This window comes from Brettanomyces nanus, chromosome 1 (genome assembly GCF_011074865.1).
Source record: "Brettanomyces nanus chromosome 1, complete sequence".
Classification (NCBI taxonomy): domain Eukaryota; kingdom Fungi; phylum Ascomycota; class Pichiomycetes; order Pichiales; family Pichiaceae; genus Brettanomyces; species Brettanomyces nanus.
The window spans coordinates 365681-388041 of record NC_052374.1 but is presented as its reverse complement, the minus strand read 5'-3'; the positions used below and the strand labels follow the sequence as shown (position 1 = coordinate 388041).

General features: G+C 41.7%; 10 protein-coding genes across 10 annotated transcripts; 8 read left to right on the top strand and 2 right to left on the bottom strand.

The window, feature by feature from the left end:
* Positions 1-442: 442 nt before the first annotated feature.
* On the top strand, positions 443-6521 carry FOA43_000194 (uncharacterized protein; the record flags this gene model as incomplete). The annotated part of the gene is made up of 3 exons (XM_038920528.1): positions 443-2398; positions 2645-2655; positions 3863-6521. The coding sequence occupies 3 exons, from the start codon at positions 443-445 to the stop codon at positions 6519-6521; spliced, it is 4626 nt and encodes a 1541-aa protein (XP_038776456.1).
* A 247-nt stretch (positions 6522-6768) lies between these two features.
* Positions 6769-7908, top strand: FOA43_000193 (uncharacterized protein; the record flags this gene model as incomplete). Its single annotated transcript, XM_038920527.1, has 1 exon — positions 6769-7908. The coding sequence occupies one exon, from the start codon at positions 6769-6771 to the stop codon at positions 7906-7908; it is 1140 nt and encodes a 379-aa protein (XP_038776455.1).
* Positions 7909-8838: 930 nt separating this feature from the next.
* Positions 8839-9384, top strand: ARF1 (Arf GTPase arf1; the record flags this gene model as incomplete). Its single annotated transcript, XM_038920526.1, has 1 exon — positions 8839-9384. One exon carries the CDS (start codon positions 8839-8841, stop codon positions 9382-9384), a length of 546 nt encoding a protein of 181 aa, XP_038776454.1.
* Positions 9385-10260: 876 nt separating this feature from the next.
* Positions 10261-10899, top strand: RPL35A (60S ribosomal protein L35A; the record flags this gene model as incomplete). The annotated part of the gene is made up of 2 exons (XM_038920525.1): positions 10261-10263; positions 10540-10899. The coding sequence occupies 2 exons, from the start codon at positions 10261-10263 to the stop codon at positions 10897-10899; spliced, it is 363 nt and encodes a 120-aa protein (XP_038776453.1).
* Positions 10900-11125: 226 nt separating this feature from the next.
* On the top strand, positions 11126-14338 carry FOA43_000190 (uncharacterized protein; the record flags this gene model as incomplete). The annotated part of the gene is made up of 1 exon (XM_038920524.1): positions 11126-14338. The coding sequence occupies one exon, from the start codon at positions 11126-11128 to the stop codon at positions 14336-14338; it is 3213 nt and encodes a 1070-aa protein (XP_038776452.1).
* A 1133-nt stretch (positions 14339-15471) lies between these two features.
* Positions 15472-17769, top strand: FOA43_000189 (uncharacterized protein; the record flags this gene model as incomplete). Its single annotated transcript, XM_038920523.1, has 1 exon — positions 15472-17769. One exon carries the CDS (start codon positions 15472-15474, stop codon positions 17767-17769), a length of 2298 nt encoding a protein of 765 aa, XP_038776451.1.
* A 62-nt stretch (positions 17770-17831) lies between these two features.
* FOA43_000188 (uncharacterized protein) lies at positions 17832-18392 on the bottom strand (the record flags this gene model as incomplete). The annotated part of the gene is made up of 1 exon (XM_038920522.1): positions 17832-18392. The coding sequence occupies one exon, from the start codon at positions 18390-18392 to the stop codon at positions 17832-17834; it is 561 nt and encodes a 186-aa protein (XP_038776450.1).
* A 378-nt stretch (positions 18393-18770) lies between these two features.
* Positions 18771-19367, top strand: FOA43_000187 (uncharacterized protein; the record flags this gene model as incomplete). The annotated part of the gene is made up of 1 exon (XM_038920521.1): positions 18771-19367. One exon carries the CDS (start codon positions 18771-18773, stop codon positions 19365-19367), a length of 597 nt encoding a protein of 198 aa, XP_038776449.1.
* A 279-nt stretch (positions 19368-19646) lies between these two features.
* On the bottom strand, positions 19647-20798 carry PPH22 (phosphoprotein phosphatase 2A catalytic subunit pph22; the record flags this gene model as incomplete). The annotated part of the gene is made up of 1 exon (XM_038920520.1): positions 19647-20798. The coding sequence occupies one exon, from the start codon at positions 20796-20798 to the stop codon at positions 19647-19649; it is 1152 nt and encodes a 383-aa protein (XP_038776448.1).
* Positions 20799-21518: 720 nt separating this feature from the next.
* Positions 21519-22224, top strand: FOA43_000185 (uncharacterized protein; the record flags this gene model as incomplete). The annotated part of the gene is made up of 2 exons (XM_038920519.1): positions 21519-22137; positions 22166-22224. The coding sequence occupies 2 exons, from the start codon at positions 21519-21521 to the stop codon at positions 22222-22224; spliced, it is 678 nt and encodes a 225-aa protein (XP_038776447.1).
* Positions 22225-22361: the final 137 nt, after the last annotated feature.

Genomic DNA, 22361 nt, shown 5'->3' with positions numbered 1-22361 from the left:
ATTTCAACTTTGAAAAGTTTACACGATAATTCCCAATCTTTCTCCCTTGAATTCCGACTCCCTTGAAATTTCCCTTGAAATTTCCCCTGAATTTTATTTTTGCTATGTAAACCGCGTTCACTCATCCCTGTAAATCAAAGGGTTGTCATACCCAAAGCGGAATAAGCACAACAGCATTTTCCACACCATTTCTATTCCAACTTACATTTCGCCTTCTCTTTTCTTCTCTATCGGCAGTGATTTTTCCTTCTCTTCCGCTTCTTCTCTTCTTTGCTTTCATCAGGTCATTTTGTTGATTAGTTGGTGAGTAGAAGCATTCAAATATCATCTCATCTCGATCTCATACCCTGTCCTAAGCCCTGTTTCCCCCTTTTTTTGTGTTTTGTTTCATTTGTTTTCATCTTTTGTCATACCCTTCTTTTCATCTCAGTTTCTATTCATCATGTCTCCTGCCATTTTGGTTTCCCCTGCTATGCATTCTTCATCTTCATCATCATCAGTCTGTGCCTCAACTCCAGCTTCATCATCGGTTTCCAATAAACCTCGAAAGCTTGTTTTCAGACCTTTAACATTCGATAAAAGCAGATCTTCACGGCATATATCCATCTCTGGTCCCCTACACGTGGAAACGAGTAACGAATATGTGCTTTCGTCCAATTCTCCCATGTCATCACGATCTGCCAGATCTGTTTCATTCCCTTCATCTTCCATCAATGTGCGTCCTCGCCGGGCGGCCAATCCAGCCATTACTCCTACATTGACCCGATCTAACGACTCAATTTCTGCTCTTTTCAACAAATTGGATAATGAGCTACGCAAGTCTCACACCCACGTCACTCTTGACGATCATTTGGCCCTTATTGTTCCCACTATTGTGCAGAAATGTGTCAATTTTCTCGAATCCAAGGACCCTGTTCAAGGTGTCTTCCGTATTAATGGTTCTATTCGTAAGATCAAACGTATTGAGTTGGCAATTCATCAGAAAGGTATTGATTCATTTGACTTTGATACGTTCAGATTGGATGGAGATGACGGCCCCAATTGTTATGATGTGGCTATGGTCCTTAAGCGTTGGTTGGCCAATCTTGAAAATGGTCTTATAACACCACAGATAAATTCTAAACTAAAGAGGGACAGGCTCTCTCATCTGGACAGTTCATTTGATGAAGAGGAAGAGCGTGAACTCGAGAATTATAATGATGGCTACATTGCTGATACTGATAATGATACCACTATGGCTGATACAAGTGTTGCCACCGTCTTAATTCATGAGTCATTGCATCCAATTGAACATGCCAAGTCTCCTGAGCAGGAAAAGGAGACTACCAATGATACTTCATCCGCCACTTGCACATCAAGTCATTCCTCATCCGCCATAAGCAGCTCATTTGATCATCTCGTGTCGGAACCCCATAGTCTGACAATATGCCGTCTCTCAAAACTTCCGACAGAAAATTTGCATCTTTTCCTCTATCTTCTTGGCTTTTTAAACAGATTGAGCAGAGAACCTACTGTTAGTATCACCAAGATGACCGCATCCAACTTGGCCAAGATATTCCAGCTTAGTTTTTTCAAGAGCGACGATTTGACATCTTCACATCCAATATTTACTACTAGTGCTTTGGCAGAAGAGAGCTCCGAGTCTCTCTTGGAAAGTTATAAAGTCAATGAGGATCTCTTGCACAGCTGGATTGACTCCTATGATGAGATCCGACACGGTTTGGAATCTAGTGTTTCCAGCAAGGATGCAGATTTTCAAGAGTTGTTAAGTCATCCTTCTGATCCTGTTTATGAACCAGAAGCAAGAGTTCCTACGAACCCTTTGTCCTCTCTGGATAAAGTTTCAAAGAGAAGGTCGATGTTCGGGTACAGATCATTCTCTAATATGTTCAGCAGCAGCTCATTTTCGTTGGCGTCGTCGCGGAAGTCGTCGTATAGCAGCTCTTGCGACGAGATAGATTCGACCTCTGTTTCATGTTCGCCAGTGGAGAACCTCAAGACTGGCGGTGCTTCGAAATCTGGAGCGCCTGTGACGAGTAATGGGGCTAAACAGCATAAGGAGTCGCGTAGTGTTTCAGCCCCAGTCCGCTCCTCCTGGGGAAGGAAACCTCTGGGCGAAAAATCTATTTCCTCCTTGGAAAGCAAACAGAATGTTTGTGTTAGCAGTGAAAAGGCTAAACGGATTAATACCCCCGCACGTAGAAGACCTCGATCCATGTTCATCGAGAGAAGATTGTCTTCGTTGTTTCCTACTCATGACCATCATGTCCAGCTCGACCATCACAACCAGCTCGACCAGCATGATCAGCATGACAATCACGACCATCATAACCATCATGACCATCATTCCTCTACTTCAACGGATATAGAAAATAATATGTTGGCAACCAAGCATATAGTTCCCATCGACAGGAAATCAAAGAAAAAACTGTTTGGATGGTTTAGTACACAACATACCTAATGGATTTACCTGTCCTTGCTGATTTGTTTTGAACCTACTTTTTGTTTTCCTGCTTACTGCTTCTTTCTTTCTATTTTACCTATTTATTTTCAAGTGGAGAGATACTATAATAATTCGATTTACTGTGCGAGAAATTGTAAGGCTTTCGCTTATTGAGCCATACCCCTCTGAATGCTTACGTAGCTTCAAAAGCTGTGTCGATCGAACGATAGCTCGTACTTTTCAAATGCATTTGTTCTCTTGCAAAAAGGCTAGATAATCACCCAAAGAATATGCGTCGAAAATAATTTCTCGCTTGCCGGCGATTCACTGCAGGTAACAATGTGAGAGATTATGCAGAAGAGCTTCTGTTCTTCTTAATCTGGTAATCAGTAACCCTATGCATTCTAGTTTCTTTTTCCGGAGAAAGAAAATTTAGGTTCTCGGCATGTCGGCCTCAAGTTGGCACCTGGTCTCTATTGTAGATTTTGATGAGTATATACACAGACTTGATTCTCCCAAAAAAGACAATATGTCCTTCAATGTGGAGTCACAAGACTGTCGAGAGCATTGTGGCACCTCAACTTTATTTGCATCCTCTATTTTCTGGATTCAAATTACTATGAATTATTGCCTTAGAAGCTGTTAATTACCAAACTGTATCTTTCAAATACATTATATGTATTGCCACTTACAACCTAGAAGACTTGAGTAGGATGGACAATATTTTGGGAAAATCTAGAAAGAGGACATTTTTGGGTGTTTAATGTTCATAAGTAATATTTTAGGAGGCCATGGACACCAAAATGATTGGTCTCCGAGATTCGTATGGAAATCTTGCTACCAAGCAAGCTGGTTTGGGGATCCAGTTATGACAATGGAGCAAAACAGGTCAATCTTTTCAAGATTCAAAATCTATGGTGTCTACTATGACTCCTCGAAGATAGGGTTGGTTATTTTGTGAGATTGAATTCTGATTTAACACGATTAATAATTTTGACTGTAGCCAAGCTACTAACTTAAAAAATGGTAGTGAACTTTCTGATGATGCAACATTTGTTTCTAATAATTTAGTCTTTGGCAAATTGTTCGTGTACTCCAATACTTTCTTTCAATTCCAAAGGATATCATCAATTCACTTGAAACACTCCATATGTCCTTGCTTTTCATTTATATGATTATTATATAGATTATCTTTTGATGCTAGCATAAAAATCCTATGGCGCTCACAATCTCTCAGGGTCTGGGTAAAGCCGTCCCCAGCGGACTCACGTTGTCGACACTTTCTTTGTACGGCTTGCCTTCCCGTGTGACTTTCGCGATTATGCCTGAGATGCCGAGCTTTGTATTGTACTCGCTCAGAAGCGCAAGAAAATTTGAAATTGGCCTGCAACGATACTTTTTTTCTCACTGAATTTTTAGTTTGAGTCCTGTTTTCATCAACGCAGGAAAGGATATGACAGATGAAGATAATGTCCGACCGCAGCCAGAATTCAGCAATGGCATGAAGGATCCCGATAATTTACAGGGGGATCGCAGGTCCAGCCAAAATTCCTCTGTTACTGAGATAGAGATGGATGACCTAGTCGAACAACAGATACATAATGATTATGAGCGATTTTTCACCCAACAACAGGATTCTCAGTCTGCGTCTTTATGGAAAGGAACTGACTCTACTCCAGTTGATTTAGCTGCTGACGTTAGCGGTAACGTCAATGTGAATTCCAATTTTTCTATGTCTGTGGACAAGGCTCCGAGTGCCGTCTCTACAGGCAGTACGGAACCATCAACCCTTCCTCACTCTTTACAATCACCCGGTCCCACTCTTTCCACTAATGTCCCTACTTCTTTTTTCTCTAATGAGTCTATGCCATCTTTGTCTTCGCCATCCGTGTCTACCTCATCTCCGTCTACTCCATCTCTGTCTACTCTGCCTCCAACTACTCTGCCTCCATCTACGATGCCTCCATCTACTCTACCTACATATGCATCATCTACATCCACTGCTTCTCTCCCAACAGCTCCTCTTCCTCCTACTGAGGAAGAGCTCAAAAAAATAAGGAAAAGATCCACCATGATGGCTATATATGTTGGTCTCATGAGTGCCTTAGGTGAATTAATTTATGGTTATGATACGGGCGTCATCAATAGCATGTTGGAAATGTCATACGTGCGAAGGCATTTCCCAAGTAACGGCAAATCGTTCAGCACTACCGAGGTGTCAGTAGTTACAGCTATCTTGTCCGTGGGCACCTTTTTTGGTGCGCTATCGTCACCTTTACTATCAGATCGTATTGGACGTAAGTGGTGTATCGTCGTAGATTGTTCGGTGATTTTTAATATCGGCATAATACTACAGGTGATTTCAGATGCCATACCGTTACTTTGCATTGGCAGATTCATTAGTGGTTTTGGTGTTGGCATTATCTCGGCCGTCATACCACTTTATCAGGCTGAGACAGCTCCTAAATGGATTAGAGGTTCCATTATATCCTTTTCTCAATGGGCCATTACTGTGGGGCTTCTCATATCTAGTGCTGTGTCCCAAGGAACGCACGATATGGACTCGTCCGCTTGCTATAGGATCCCTATTGGTTTACAATTGATAATATCTTGTATTCTTTCCGTGATTATGTGTTTTCTTCCTGAATCGCCTCGTTATTATGTCAAATGTGGCCGCCTAGATGATGCCATTATGTCTCTTTCAAAGCTTCGAAGACTTCCACCAGATGATGAATTTTTAATTGAAGAGTTGATTGAAATTAAAGCTTCGTACGATTACGAGGTGAGCTTTGGTTCCACTTCTCTGTTGGACTGCTTCCGCAATTCGCCCGGTCGTGTGTGTCAGAGGAAGAGGATGTTTACAGGTATCATGCTACAAGCGTTTCAACAATGCTCTGGAATTAATTTCATCTTTTACTACGGTGTTAACTTTTTTGTCAGAATTGGAATTGGTCAGTCCTATCTTATCTCGTTCATCACCTACCTTGTGAATGTTATCTTTACTATTCCTGGTATATTTTTTGTGGAAATCCTTGGTAGAAGAACCCTTCTTCTCACAGGTGCCATTGGTATGACTGTCTGCAATTATATTATAGGTATTGTCGGTGTAGAGACCAACTCTATCACCGCAAACAAGATCATGATTGTATTTGTGTGCGGCTTCATATCCTTTTTTGCCGCCACTTGGGGTCCTGTTTGTTGGGTTACCGTTGGAGAAATATACAGCTTGTCTGTTAGACAGAAAGCAGTCTCCATCTGTGCTGCCACCAACTGGTTCATCAATTTTATTTTCGCATACGCTACGCCATATTTGGTTGATACAGGTTCTCATACTGCTGCACTTGGTACCAAGATATTCTTTTTATGGGGCTCCTTGAATATCACAGGGTTTGTTTTTGTATATTTTATGGTTTTTGAAACCAAAGGATTGATGTTGGAAGAAATAGATGAGTTGTATCGTGTTTGCAAAGTGGCTAGCAAGTCTGCTGCATACAAGGGGAGGGTCAACGGTATTTCTGAGCAAATTTCGTTGAGACAATCTGGTGAGGGTGGTGATCCTACATTTCCTAAGGAAGAGGAAGATTCGAACGACACTGGTAATACATCTATAACTCCGGTAACTCCAATTCCCTCACCAGCATTGGTTTCTGATGATTCGATCATGATTCCGCCAATGCATGTTACGGACGACGAGGTCAGTCAAGGGAATACCGATGATGGAAACGGTTTCAATCGGTCGGCTCTTTTGATGGACAGTATATTGCATATTCCCAACGATCAGCCACCATCTATTATTTCGGAGGAAGAAGCAGATGATAGTCATGTGGATGACGATCCTCTATTCCCGGATCCCGGACGTGATTCCAGTCTTGATGTTTTGGCATACGGTGACGACACATTTAATAGCCGTCCTCGAGGTGCAGATTATATGTACACTAACCAAGAGGATCTCCTGAACTTTATGCAGACCTTGAGTAGCCGAGTGGCTCAAATGCCAGTGGAATCCAGCCACAGCAGCACTGCTGCAACCCAATCTGATGCCAGTTCTACATCCGGTTCTAACTCGTCGTCTAACTAATTTACTACATATTTTTCCCTCGCCTATTTAAGTATATAGCGTGATCTATTGAGCCCTAGTATAGGGGCATTTAGATATGTCTCCTCTTCCTAAGTGTTTTGACGGTTAGTAAATTTTTCGTTTTCCTCTCACTATGAATAATTGACATGTCCTAAAAAAATTTTAATAATCGCATCGCTTTCAAAATGATGGGAGAGCATTCCTTGCCCTTGTTAATCCCCTAATACTGCTTGAAAGTCCCGCAAACATGGTCGAAAAGATCAATTTGGAAGAAGTTAAGCACAATATTGCTGAGTCGAACCAGATTAACACCAATGTGTCTCCTAATAAATTGGTAAAGGACCAAGCACAGCAGCTGGAAAAGGAAGGATCTCTCAATTTGGAGGTAGGCGAGAATGGACCTATCCAGTGCTCTGCTGCCTACAGCAACGAGTCATTTATTGCCTCTTTCAACAATATTTTCAAGACGTTGATCTCACCCAGAGATGTCGGAACTCGTTCGAAGTTCTTCAAAGAGGGAGAGCACCCCACGTATGGTCAATTGGTAGAGTTCTATATCTACTACTTGGTTCTCACTATTATATACATTTTCATGTCAATCCTTAGGCTGTTTCAGTATATGAGCAATCGTTCAAAGCTTCGGTTTTTCAGCGTGGCGTTTAATTCGGCTGCCGATCCTGAGGTGATCAATAGTGATGTGAACAAACTCCCAAAGATCCCCCGGCGTATCTCAACTATTCTGAATTACAAATCAGAACAGGAAGAGAATGGTGGCTTGGAAGGATTGTGTAACGATGCAGCCCAGGTGGCTTCGTGGTGTCTTTCCAGTGGTATCACATACCTTTCCATCTACGAGTATCATGGAGTTCTCAAGAAACGAGTTCCTGTATTGAAAAAAGCAATCTATAAGAAGTTTATTGCATATTTTGGTACAGAAAATATCCCGAATTTCATCATCAAGATCCCTCATTTGAACTTAACGTTTCCTGGTAGCATCGATGGGAAATTGGTAGAGTCAGAATCAGAAGCGGTTAACTTTCCTAAAAACGTCCAATATAACATCGAAGTCACTCTCTTGAGCGTCGTAGATGGTCGCCCTACAATTGTGGAATTGACCAGAGTGATGGCTGAACTTGCTAAAAAGGGAGAATTGAAACCCAAAGATATCACACTGAAGTTCATGGATCAAGAGCTCCAGCAGTTGGTTGGTAAAGAGCCCGATTTGGTAATTATGTTTCAGCCCTTTCTGAATTTCCAAGGCTATCCACCCTGGCAGATCAGATTGAGTGAGATTTACTGGGAGCCTGATAACGATAGCACCTGCTATGCCGTCTTTCTAAGAGCCCTTCAAAAGTACTCCACCTGCAAAGTCAATGTGGGTCGTTGAACGGTTTCTTACACTTTGCTTTACCCCTGAACGAACCCAACGAACAGTTTTCTCTCTCGTCTCATATTCGTGTGCGTGCGTATGTACATGTGATGTTCAGCTCTTTGCTTCTAATATATATTATTGCATACTCTTTAGCGTAGATCTTCCGTCGTGTACCGACGAATCGACTTTTTGTGCTTTTCAATTTTTTTTTTCTTCTTGGCCTCGACTTCGCGTTGCCTTCAGTTTGAATACGTGTGCTTATCAACGATTTTTCTGTAAAGTTTGTCATCTTTTTGATACCAGTATCATAATAGAAACGGATAGAGGTAAGTTTGAGCAATTGAACCAATTGAGATGTGATACGATGTAACTGGGGAATTGAGCCATCGATTTTGAGGCATCCGGAGAAAGGTAGATCCATGGAACGCAGATTGATTATGGGGCACATTTTAGTACAGTGTGTGATCTTTGGTTTGTGCTGTGGTTTTCATTGGCATCTGTGATTGCTTCTGTAGGTGTTTTGTTCTTGCCAAGTGTTCTTATATCTACCGGTGTCTGTTAGTGCTTTCCCTCGCAAGTGGTCCGTCCCGGTAGGTATTTGAGTCGCGCTGTTGCATAGAGTTCAGGTGCTGCGCCATGCGCCATTCCCCCTACGCGGTAGGCATAGGAGCGGGCGGATTCCCAGCCGGCTTCTCAATCGCGCTCCTGCTTCGCGCTCCTGCTTGAGGTTGATTTTTCACCGTGAATTTGAACTAAATGAACCAGTGAGGAGTTTAAGTTTTTCCTGAGAGCCAATGTTTTCACAATTGTTTTTTTTCTCGGCTTTTCAGTTTTTTTGTTTTCTCATTTCCCACGATTTCACATCAATCGTCTCAGTTGGTCTTCATTCGAAGCATTCATTTTATTTACTAACACATTTGCATATAAAGAAATTTGGATATCATCATGGGTTTGTCTATTTCCAAATTGTTGCAGGGTCTTTTTGGCCGCAAAGAGATGAGAATTTTGATGGTTGGTTTGGATGCAGCCGGTAAAACCACCATTTTGTACAAGTTAAAATTGGGCGAGATTGTCACAACCATTCCAACTATTGGTTTCAATGTGGAAACCGTCGAATACAAGAATATTTCTTTCACTGTTTGGGATGTCGGTGGACAGGATAAGATCAGACCTTTATGGAGACACTACTTCCAAAATACTCAAGGTATTATTTTCGTTGTTGATTCTAACGATAGAGATCGTATTGGTGAGGCAAGAGAAGAATTGCAAAGAATGTTGAATGAAGATGAGTTAAGAGATGCTGTTCTTTTGGTCTTTGCTAACAAGCAGGATCTTCCAAATGCTATGACTGCTGCTGAGATCACCGAAAAGTTGGGTCTCCAGTCTATTAGACCAAGACCTTGGTTCATTCAGGCTACATGTGCTACTTCCGGTGATGGTTTATACGAAGGTTTGGAGTGGCTATCAACCACTCTTAAGAGTAGTTCTTAGCTCTTGTGTGTAGGTTCTTATCTTCTTTCTATCTTTATCTTTGACCTCTCTTTGTTTTGTTATCTCTTTTTTTTTGAACTGTTGTTCTTATCTTTTATGTTCAGGGAAGAGGAAAGACGAGGAGTTTTGGGGCCTCTTGAATTAATTCATTAAATCTTCTCGTACTATTAGGGGGGCTTCATTACTCGGTAGCTTTTCTTTCTTTTCTCATTTATACTGTTAAATAAAAATCAGAGCTGTTCTTTTCCAAACTCTACTCACTGTCCTGAATACGGCCATTCATTTAATAATCTACATGCCAGTGAAATGATGTCAATTTATATCCACAAATTAGTAGACCGCTAATATAATTCTTCTCTAGTAGTTTATATCTTGTACAAATTGTTACTGGTAGATCATCATAATCCCCAGTTTTGTCTGTAACATTTCCATTACTGGTAGGTCACCATAATCCCTAATTTTATCCGCAACACAGCGTTTGTCGTAACAGATGCGGATCTGGAATTTACATTTAATTTTGAAATCTTGAGTTGGCACCGAAATAGCTCCAATTTGTCAACAGCCTTCTGCAACATAGTGCCATACATATTACCTTGGCACACCGTAAATCATGTCCTGCTTTCCTATTCAAATGCCTTGAAACTCCCTCCGACGTCCTAGTTACACCTCACACCACATGTTATCTCGCAGTCACAAAATTTCCACCAGGAAATTTCATCTCTCTACCGGGAAAAGTTTTTCGCTCACCCTCCAAACCACTCTGAGGGTCTCTGGATGTGAAAAAAAAATTTTCAGATTGTTAACCATCAACCTATAAGCCTTGTTTCTGATCTTTTAGCTAACCCAACCGTTCATAAGAAGTATATTGGAAACAAAATGGTATGTATTACAACTCATTTCTTGAATTCTAGTTTGACAGAAGGAGCGTCTGGAGTATTGAATTTGCAGATGAACACAGAAAGGCTTCATATGGTCTGAAAGTTAAGGCGCACACTATTTCCATTAAACTATTGTCATCCAAAGCTTCCAGACTCCCGAGCATACGATACCAAGTGCCAACATCTTACCAGTTTTCCCCACCGAAGTACTTCAAGTCTTTCACTCAAGAACTGACCCATCAAATCTTTATGATTAAATACTAACATGTATCAATAGGCTAGTGTTAAGGCATACGAACTTAGAACTAAATCCAAGGAGCAATTGGAACAGCAGTTGGTCGACTTGAAGAAGGAGCTTTTTGACCTTAGGGTGCAAAAGTTGAACAGACCTTCTCTTCCAAAGATCAGACTTGTCAGAAAGAACATTGCAAAGGTTTTGACCGTGATCAACGGTCAGCAGAGACAATCTGTTAGAGCTTTCTACGCTGGCAAGAAATACATTCCAAAGGATTTGAGACCAAAGCAGACTAGAGCTATCAGAAGACGGTTGACCAAGGAGCAAACAAATTTGAAGACTGAGAGAGCTAGAAAGGCTGCTGCTGCTTTCCCTGCTAAGTACTTTGCCATCAAGGCTTAGAGTTGTGATTGATGACGGTATTTGCAAATCACATAATGTTCTATTCTAAATAGAACTCTTCAATATAATCAATCTATCATAAAAACTAAAGGGTCATCCTGTAAACCCATATGCATCCTTACACCATTGTGTGAGAGCTACGATTCGCGCCGTTGATATCTAGCCCTTAATAAATCGATCATCGCCGTTGATATATATAAGTATATAGCAACTGTCTGACTATAAAATGAGTAGTCCTGAAGATATCCGTGCAAAAAGGGTTGCCAGATTGGGCTTACTTTCACAGCGATCAGCAAAGCCGGAACAGTCCCAAAATCATGAAGAATCAAAGGATCCTGGTCATCAAGCGAGTACGAGGAACAAGGATTCCAAGTTGGATTCGGTTCATCATTCCCCGGCACCCGAGTTGCACACGACTAAACCTGAGAAGAGGACGCGCAAATTGAGGAAGCAAGAGGATATTAACGAGTGGACCAACAACCAGTTAGAGCGGATTTTAGATGCTACGTTGTCGTCTTCTAAGGCAACTAGTGATAAGGTGTTTCAGTTGATAGGTGTCATCGATGGGGATAGCAAATCCACCAACAAGCTCAATTATGATCTGATTGATCCTGCATTACTTGAGATACTTACAGAGCAGGGCGTTGGCAGGTATTTTGAGTCTCCAATGGAGTATCTATATAGTACATGGGAGAAAGCTGATAGTTCTAAGAGAATAATTAGATCGGACGATCCGTTGGCTTCACAGAAGTTGAAGGTGATCAATGAAGTACTCAGATTGACGTCAAGTTATGCCTCTATCATGTTTCAAGTGCCTGACATGTTTGTTGACGAGATTGATTTGAGCAAGGTCATTGAAAGTATCTGGAGAGATGTCAATCAGCACGAGGTGTTTCTTATGGATATCATCGTGCGTGCAGTAGAGAACGATTCTACTCTCGACTTACTAAATGCCACTATTCCTGAATTGACGGACAAATTGGAGACATTGGAGCAGAATGGCAACATTGATTACCTCAAGATCTTGACGGTGATTCAGATCTTCTTAAGTAATAAAGCTGTCGCCTCGGTGTTCCATCAAGTAGATGGTTATCATCCGAAGGGCTTGAAAGGTGTCGAATTCGAGTCTAAGACGATCTTGGGCCGAATCCTAAGAATTTCACCCTTGCTTCCTGCCGTGGCTGCTTCTAACTATCCCGGTTCTCTAAGTAAAACACAGATTGTGAAGACCCATGAATCGTTGCAGACAGAGCATTCGTTACTAGTGTCGCGTCTTTTCAGCGTGTGCGATCGGTTAGTTAGAGCAGGAGGGGAAGCTCGTCAGGAGTTTCTCGCTTGGATGGCTGATGTTGTTAATACTAACCATTTGAGGAGGGGTGAGCATGCTGATCCGGAGAAAGTTGCTTCGGATTCATTGATGTTGAACTTAACGTTGATCTTAATCAAGTTTGCTCAACCATTTTTAGGTACGGGTAATCTTGGACGGATTAATAAAATTACCCAAGATTTTTTGATCCATAGCAATAAATTGATCGATCTTAGTGATGAGACTAAGATTAATGCGACAATTGGAGAGTACAACGAATACTATACTGAGGATAAGATGACAGAAGTTCCTCTCAATTTCGTTTCTGAATGTTTCTACCTCTTACTTACCTATCTTCATTATGGTCTTGGGGGATTGTTTGTCAGTGCTGATAGGTTGAATAATTATGTCAAGCAGTTATCTCAGCAGTTGAAAAAGTTCGATGACATGATGCAACAGAGTAATAGCAATGCCAGCAATCCGCTAGTAAAAATGTTATACGATACCAAAATTAAACCGTTGAGGAGACAGATGGAGACACTTAAGGCACGCAAGTTGTCCATCGAGATGTTTTTCTATAACAGAAACATGCAATTGGAGGTGTTTGAAATTATTATCGGATGCATTACGTTCTTTATGAGACTCATGGATCCTGAAAACAAGTATCCAGAGGTGCCACTGAAAGTTCCATTCCATGATTATGACGATAATACTGCTAACATGGAAGACATCGAATACACGAGGAAGTTTGCTCCGATTCCTTTTAGATTTTTTCCAGAGATTTTCATTGAAGGTATTATCAATTATTGTCATTATGTGTCTAGGTTCAACAACAATCCGATGTTTCATAATGAGGGCCAGTTGGATAAGTTGGTAGAGTTTGCTGTGGTTATATTACGATGTCCCGAATTGGTGAGTAATCCTCACTTGAAGGCAAGATTAACTGAAGTTTTATTCTTTGGATCATTACCGCTGCAAAATGGAAGAGATGGTTATATGGTGGACGTCTTCAACAACAACGAGATCGTGAAGAAAAATTTGATGGTAGCACTATTGGATTTCTATGTGATGGTGGAGAAAACAGGCGCCTCGTCACAGTTCTATGATAAGTTCAACTCGCGGTACCATATCTCGTTTATTCTTGAAAAGTTGTGGAAGTTCGATTACTTCAAAAGAGACTTGAAGAGAATCTCAGAGAAGATGCCAAAGCTTTTCATCAGATTAATTGCAAGGATGTTGAACGATACAACCTATCTCTTGGATGAATCTTTGAACCATTTGCATACTATTGGTGCTTGCCAAAGGGAAATTGAGGATAGGGAAAGAAATAAACCTCCTGCAATGGAAGAATCAGACGAGGAACTCAAGAAGAAATTGGAAGAAAGCGAGCGAATGGCCAAATCGTTTGTTCAACTTTCAAACAAGACGGTGTTATTGTTTGATTTGTTTACAGAAGAGACACCACAGTCTTTCGCCATTGTAGAAATTGTGGACCGATTAGCAGGTATGTTGGATTACAATCTGGTAGCTTTAGTGGGACCTAAATATAACGAACTCAAAGTTAAAAACCCGGAGACTTTCAAGTTCAATCCTGGTGAGCTTCTATTTCAGCTTTGTTCCATATTCATCAACTTAGCTCTGAAGCAGGAATTTGTGGATGCAGTGGCACGTGATGAGAGGTCTTTCAGGCCGAAATGCTTTAAAAAGGCAATAGAAATCCTATACAAGTTGGGAAAGGTACCAAATAAGGAATTTGAGGATAAGTTAACAGTCTTTGTGAGAAGAGCACAAGAGAAGAAGAGAGAGGAAGAGGAGGAAGAATTGGAGCTGGGAGATGTTCCAGATGAGTTCTTGGATCCATTGATGTACACGCTGATGAAGGACCCTGTGAAATTACCTCATTCGAAAGTTTCAATGGACCGTTCGGTATTAAAGGCCCATTTAATGAACGATCCTACAGATCCGTTCAACAGAACTCCTTTGAAGATCGAGGAAGTGTACGAAGACGTTGAATTACGGAATAAGATTCAGGCCTGGATTAAAAAGAGGAAGGCAGATATAAGAAAGGAGAAGCAGGAGAAGATTCTCAGCCAAACAGGAAAAGATGTCGATGGTGACGTGGATATGAAATAGATCAAAAAAGGCCGATGATCAACAACTTATGCGACGGATAAATAAGGAGTTTCTTTTTTTCTCTTATCTGTTTTTTCAGTTACACGGATTAACTATAATAATTTATTATACAATGTGCATTGTAGCGAGCCGGTCAAGTCATCGAATACTTAAGTTTCGACAGGTAGGCGCGGAATTAGCATATTACTGTGGAACTGCACAAGCCCCGCCAGTTGGTCCGACATACGTATAGAGATTGCATGGGTTACGAGCAGAAAGCTGTAAAAAAAAAGAGCCCCAGAGGTGGTCCTAACGCGGGAAAGACGCATTGTTTGTTTCATGCACCTCGTTAAATTTCGTTAAATTATTATTGCTCTTGGAGCTACCATTTGATGAGGTGGGTCAATTACTCACCTTGAATAGCTAACAGGCCAATTGGGGTAGGTTGACTTGTCGAGGCCCCACGGAAAAAGAATCAGCACCCCCAAAAGATGGGGAATATACCGCGACCCCTGGTAAATGAGGCTTACATATCGGTAAAAGCTTTAGTCCATTCGAGTTGAACTACTCCCCCTTGCGTTTTCTTCGTCAATCATTGCCCCAGAGCCATTGTGTTTTTTATTATCGCGCGCAATTTCCGTGTAGTAAGTTTCCGCAAATGCCTATAATGCCTGCGTGCACAGATATGTTGTGTCATTTAGGTGAATTTTTTTCCTTATAGAGCAAATTTTTTCACTTCTTTAAGAATGGCAGGAGAAGTAGTAGTGGCCTCGAGATGGGAGAGTCAATATAAACGAACAGACCTCAGTCCCAAAACTGGTGTAACGTACTTACAGTTTAGGCTGAATAGAGCTTCCTGTCTCCTACTAGAAAATACTTTTCGCTCCACTTCCTTACTAGTCCAGGCTGCTTTTGCTCCCAGTGTTATTCGAATTCTGTCTTCAATTCAATCTAACTCGACCAATTTTTCAATTTCTCAGAATTCTTCAATTTTTCAAATTTCAGCTCAGCACTTTTTAGCACTTTATTTTCTTTAGTAACTTGTTTCGTCCTTTTTCTTTTCTTAATCTTATTTTTTGTTAGTCTCGATTTTCTTTGGTCTTTTTTTTGCAGTTTTCTCTTCATTATTGCTCAATTAGCTCAATTGATCAGTGATGACATCGAAAGAAGCTGACAGTCCGCAACCGCCATCTGTCGCGTTGTCCAAGGCTTCGAGCAACGTATCGACGTCTGCTTCGGCAGCCTCAACTGAGGATAATTTAGCGACGACAGAATTTATCCCAATAGAATTGAGCTCTTCCGATCCTTCGCAGATGATGCATGAGCTCTCTAGTCGTCACTATGTGCCAGAAATTCTTGTCAAGTCGTTGTTTGATCTCAACTCCCGCAATAAATCGTCCGATGGAAGGCTTCAGTCCAATGATCGAGAATTCATACTGAATTTGGAAGATGAGATTGTTGAGTTTATAGTGAAACCCAACGTGGACTCATGGAAGCTGACACCTTTGAATTCCTATTATCGTCTTCTCACCCACAAGCTTGCCGAGTACTATAACTTGGGCCATATTCTTTCGAATGATGGTTATTCCATGGTACTTTTCAAAATTAATACCTCTTTGGTCAATGCTGATGACGAAATAAAAAAGACTGCCAAGTTTGACCAGGACGGTAATATCAAACCGCTTGATTTTAGGAACTTGAAATTTGACCCCGTTGAGAAATTGAGTCGTATTAAACTTGCCGAGCTCTACAATGCTTATAAGGACAGTTTCCATTGCGTAGATACGCCGCATCTGCAGGTGAGCCCAGAAACATCCACTTCGATGACCAATGCTACAGCTCCGGAACTTTCTGAAACCTTTCGCGGGTTGAATATTTCATCAAGTCAGCTTCCTCCTCAACTGTTTATGCAAGATGGCGACGGTCACTACAGCATTCGTATTATGAAGCGTAGGTCACAGAATATGGTCCGCTCAATGCCACGTACGATGGGTTCACATTCATCTTCTTCGCATATTTCCACATCCGCGGCAAGTGCCACGACGTCTATTCATGGTATTCAGGAAGACAGACTGGACCGTGAGCAGCGATATAATCAAGCTAAGGAGCGTATCGAGCGTGAACAAGGTGATGATGTTGATGAAGACGATGCTGAAGATAGTGAAAGCAGCAACAGTAATGATAAAAATTGCAGTCGTAATTATACCGACTCTTTGGTATCTGACGAGGAAGGCCCCGTCAATTCCAGCAGTAGCAACAATGACGGCAGTTTTGCACCAACTGAACACAGAAGGGGTGGATATCGAGGAGGATCTCGTCAAAGGGATGGTTTTCATAGCTACAACTACAGAAATGGTGGTGGGCAAGGCTCTTCGTTTAATAACAATGGCTACGGACAACCTATGTACATTCCTTCGCCGCCACCTTCTGCACAACAGATACAGTCGCAGCAACAGCCGTCCCGTTCTGGTATGGCTCCTTACCCTTACTTTAGTCCTTACATGTATGCATACCAGTATTTTCCCCAGCCTCAATCCACTACAGCTTCGGCTCCCGGTTCCCCTGGTCAAGGTCCAGTAGGATCTCAAGGACCTCATATGCCTCAGATTGCGCAGATGGCTCAGATAGCCCAGCTGCCTCAGGGAAGTCAGTTGTCTCCTGTTCCTCAGGTACCTCGGGTACCTCAGCTGTCGCCCATTCCCCAGCTGTCTCCTGTTCCTCAACTTTCTCCTGTTCCCCAGATGCAATCAGCGGGTAACTCACCGAATTCCTCAACTTTATACCCATACTATTATCTGCCTCAGCCAATGCCATACGCGCCCGCAGCGCTGCCGAAAGCTCAATTCAAGCAGACAAAGAATACTGATAATAGTAACGAAGAGAATGAAGAAGGAGGAGACGAGAATACAGAAAGAGCACAGTTGCAGCCGCCAACTGCTTCTTCTGAAGCTAATAAAGTTGGAGGAATCAATGATATCGTATCTACGAATACTCCTAGTACATCGCCGTTGCCACCTCCTGGCACGCAGTTCCAGTACTTCTATCCATCACCATTCATGGGACCACCAGGCTCTGGTGTTCCGGCTGGAATTCCTCCCGCGATGGGAGGAGCAGGACCAGGGGGTCTGCAAGGTCCCCAACAACAATTTATTCCTCCTTTCTACTACAACAATGCAATCGGACCTCGGTATGGGAGTGGAAATAACAACAGTAATAAGAAAGGAGGTCATAGGCATCAGCAATATAGAAGATATAACAATTATGGACGAGGTCGTGGTGGAAATAGAGGAGAAAGCTACAATAATGATAATGGTGTGTTTATTGACCGGCGATCTAGCCGAAAAGGGAATCACCACGATAGTACTACCAATGAAGATGTTACACCTAATGATACAAGCAATGTGGCAAAAGTAGTGAATGCAAGCGGTGCAAGCAATGAAGACGCTGAATAGTAAGATTGCATACGTAATATGCATCTATATATATATATATATATATATTTAAATATATGCTTTTACATCTTTGCACCCAACTTCCTGGCACGATCTAAAGCAATGTCGCACATTGCATTGAATGCTTCAACTACTTCGGCCAAGAAATCGTGTCGTTGGATTCTCATCTTCATGTTCCTCATGATCACCTCCCTGGATCTGCCGTTAACAAATACCACATAGCGAAGTCCCGGAAAAGTTGATTCATACAAATCATTAAGCTGTGTGAGTTTCTTGGTGAGGTTTGGATCTCCACCGTTGAGGGAATTCTGTTCACTCTGGGAGTTGGTAGATAAAAGCACCTGCTTAGGAGCCCCCAATCTAGGATGCGCCCCTACTATGGCGTCGATGATCCTCTTGAGATCGGGAGTGGGATTCGTTTGGTACTGGGATCTTAAAACCATTAAGTGCGAGCGAATCGACTCCACAATCTGCGTGTACGAATCATATATACTGTCAGCCTGGAAAACTCTTGGGATGATGTAAGAGGTCAAGGTAGGACACGGCTCAAACAACTCATTCAAAGAGCTAATCTGAATTGATCTTGGAAGTTGACAAATAGATGAAGCAGATGGAAGAGACATACAGTAGAAAGAAGTAATCGTTAACAGATAGAAAAGAAGTCGATGTTACATTTATGCGCTAGAGGCCGGCACTCATAGCGCGGTCTTCTCCGACGAGTAGAGATGGATAGGATTACGCTGCACCTGGCGGATAGGGGAGGGGGTATGAGAAACAGAGATAATTTTACCTGCGGGCAGATATCAGAAATATAGTTAATAGAGAGAGTTCCGTGTAATGAAGTGATCAGGCTTCTTGGTTCATTTCCCGGATATTCCTGGGATTTCCTTATCGGTCGAAATATGCGCACGGATTGGATGGACGGAATTAGTGTCCAATTTTCGGACGATTTTCAAGATCTTTCAATTGCTTGGATCTGTTGTTCTCTTCAATTTTCCAGTATGACTGATGACTTAGAGAAGGAATTAGTTCCCAGCGATATTCCTGGCTTCAGGATGGGTCAGAAAAAGACCATCGATGAGTATACCAGATTGGACTCCAAAGATGAGTCTTTGAACAAGTGGAAACAGTCGCTTGGTTTGAACACAGGTAAACCTTTAGTGGTGCAACCAGATGATAAGAGAACCGTGGTAGTTGTATCGATGACTTTGAATATCAAGGGACAGAAGCCTGTAGTGGTGAACTTGGAAAAGGAGGATTCAATATCTTTGAAGTCAAAGAAGATCAAGTTTAAGATTAAAGAGAGGTCCGTATATCATCTCGTTATCAGGTTCAGGATTCAGCATGATATCATTACTGGCTTGAGATATATGCAGGGTGTAAAGAAAGCCGGTATTACTGTAGACCGTATGGACGAGCCACTAGGATCATATGCTCCAAATACAGAAGATAAGCCTTACTACGAAAAGGTGTTTCCCGAAGTCGAGGCTCCGTCAGGACTACTCGCCAGAGGATCTTGTAATGCCCTTTCCAAGTTCATTGATGACGATAAAACCACTCATTTGACGCTTCCATGGTCATTTCAAATCACAAAATAAAGAGTCTCGATTATGATATAATAATAACAAATGGCTTGAAGGACAAAACCGAATATAAAGATTAAAACAAAAGACAGAGACAGATACGGAAACGGAAACGGAAACGGAAACAAAAGATACAACAAAAGAAGATCAAACAAACACAATCAGCAGACTCTACATGTTATGAAGACACGTAAAATAGACCCAATAGTATATTCGAATCTTATCAGTCCTTTTTTGTCCTTTTTTCTCCTTTTAATTAGCTTTCTTCAATTTTTTTTTATTTCATCATCACGATCATAAGAAGTAGTCGGGAGTCTTTCTAGTCACCGTTGGTTCACCAGGTCTGATAGAAGGATCATATTGTAAGAAATCTCTGTTTAGGTTCTCATCAACCTCCATAATGGCAGCCTGATTACCGCATCTATAACAGTAATTAGGAGCGGAAAAAATGGTCACTACCAAATCTGGATGTGACCAGCTATAACCTTCCATTACCAACTGGTGAGCTCTAGCGGTGAGAGACAATCCATTCGTATGGTTAAATTGCTCGGAGATATCCTGACCAAAGGTGAAACCGGCACCTCTTGGAGAGATTCCCCATCCTCCTCTGTCATCAGGATCTGACCAGAGTAAGTCACACATCGGTCCCTCGTGTGGCACCTCCTGGAACCTATTCAATTCACGCACTTGGTCTATAGTCTCAATCATCGGCGATAAACCTCCATGAAGGCAGAATATCGAGTTATCAACCAAAGCAGTAATCGGAAAGTAGTCAAACAAATCGGTAAACAGTTTCCAAACGTTAGCAGAGCCATATTTTCGGAAACATTCATCATAGAACCCATAAACCTGAGTAATCTGTCTACTTTCATGATTTCCTCTCAATATGGTAATCCTCTTTGGATATCTTACCTTCATTGCAACAAGATAACTCACCGTTTCGACACTGTAGTATCCCCTATCGACATAATCTCCCATAAAAAGATAGTTTGTGTCAGGACATGGTCCTCCTATCTTAAACAATTCCATAAGATCATGAAATTGACCATGAATATCTCCACAAATCGTCACGGGAACGCTCACCGGCTGAACATTCTCCTCGTCTTTAAGCACATCAATAGCTGTGTCGCAAAGCTCTTTGACAGACTCTTCACTAAGAGGTTTACACTGACTTAACTGTTGAATCCACCCATCCAACGTATTGATCTGTGTCTTTGGATTTGTTGTACTTATAGTAACCTGTTGTAAAGGCTTACCCACACCCGTATTCTCTTGATCTGCTGTATCTGTTGCCTCTGTTGCAGCTATCAAATTATTGCTCATAACAGTGTCGTCTCCATCCCGATTTCCTCCACTCTCTTGTTTGTTGCTGACAGGAACATTAGTTTGAAGTTCGTCCTCCTGCTCTATAGCATCTTCCATCTGAACGTCTGAATCAAGATCCATCATGAATTATAAAAGAAATGCAAATGTGAAAAGTGGCTGCTCAATAATCAGTGTGCTCAAAATGATGAGTCTCCTTGTTTCGATATACTGAAACTAGATGTTTGTTAGGGAAAAAATTGCCTGCGTTGGTTGGAAAGATAGCCTGTTCTAAACGCTTTGATATATGTTTGTAATTAGGTTTCACGTTTGATTTTTCTCTGCCGTATTCGAAAATAAATACTAACTGCAAAGGCGGAATGTTGATGTCTCAATTTTTTGCTTTCTCTCTTTCGTCCTCCTCTGAATTTTCTTCGCGAAGGAGAAGAGACTGAAAAACAAGGCGAACTACGCAGAGCGGCGGTGATCCGAAGTTGGGTGCCAGCCGGAAAAAAGAAACCCCCCTCCCCCGGCATATGGCATAGGTAAGAAAGATGTTTGAGCCCGGTAGGTAAATTTTTACCCCACCAATTATCACGGAGCAGCTGGAAACGACAATTACAAACTAGGTGAGTCTACATATCCGTTAATCCGGGAGGAGACATGGGTTGAAAGCTCTGCAATTGTACCTGAAGACCCTCTCGGTAATCACAGTTTCCGCCTTTGTACTTCCTGCTTCCTCGCGCCATTGCTCTCCCTCTTTTACTCGTGCCATTGCATCTCTACACCAAGCATTTAGACGCCCAATAAAGTAATTACAGGATTGTATTGTTCTTGTTGAAGTAGATCTGGTTATTCTCATTTATGAATCCTACTACCCATCAGATTCAGCTAGATCGCATTCTGTACATGGATCAGAAGGATGATTCACCCACTCATAGGGCTCCTTATCCACTAAATTTTCCCATTGGTGAAGATAAGGAGTCCATCCGCAAACGAATTCAAAGTACACGATATTCCGATCCGTTCTATTATGATACTGATACGTTCACAATGGCAATGGAAGATAGATTTCTTCGATGGAGACCTTCTTCGTCCAGTCATTTTTCTGGAGATGCATTAAATGGAGTCCATCCATATCAATTGGATTGTCAGGACAGACAGCTGGATGATATTACTACAGTAAAGTTGGTCACTCCAACAACATTAGTAGATAAAAATGATAGCTTGATGAAAGAATTAGAATCTATGTACAACGATTCAACTATAAGATTGATTCTTAGTCTTCAGAGGAAGGAACTACAGGGTGACGATCAAAATGAGGAGGACGTAGCCGAAAATGGCAGCACAGCTGAAGACTCTCTCAATATTCTTAGTGAGTACTGCTTCAAAAAGTCGGAATACGGATCACAGCTACCGCCAATTGACGTTACATCCGCCATGATAATCCCAGCTACACCAATGAACATCTACGAGACTGAAAGTACGAAACTAGGACTACCAGTCACCAGTCACCAAGAAACCTCATACTGGGTCCCGTGGTGCTCATGGATTTGTTTTTGATAAGTGATTAATATTCATCAGTAAAAACAATGAAGATTATACATGATAGATAGAGCAGGCTGATCAGTCAAAATTAACAGGGCGAAAAGAAGAACGATAGTATTCACTACCAAATCTATTGCTAAGACACTTCAACAAACCGGC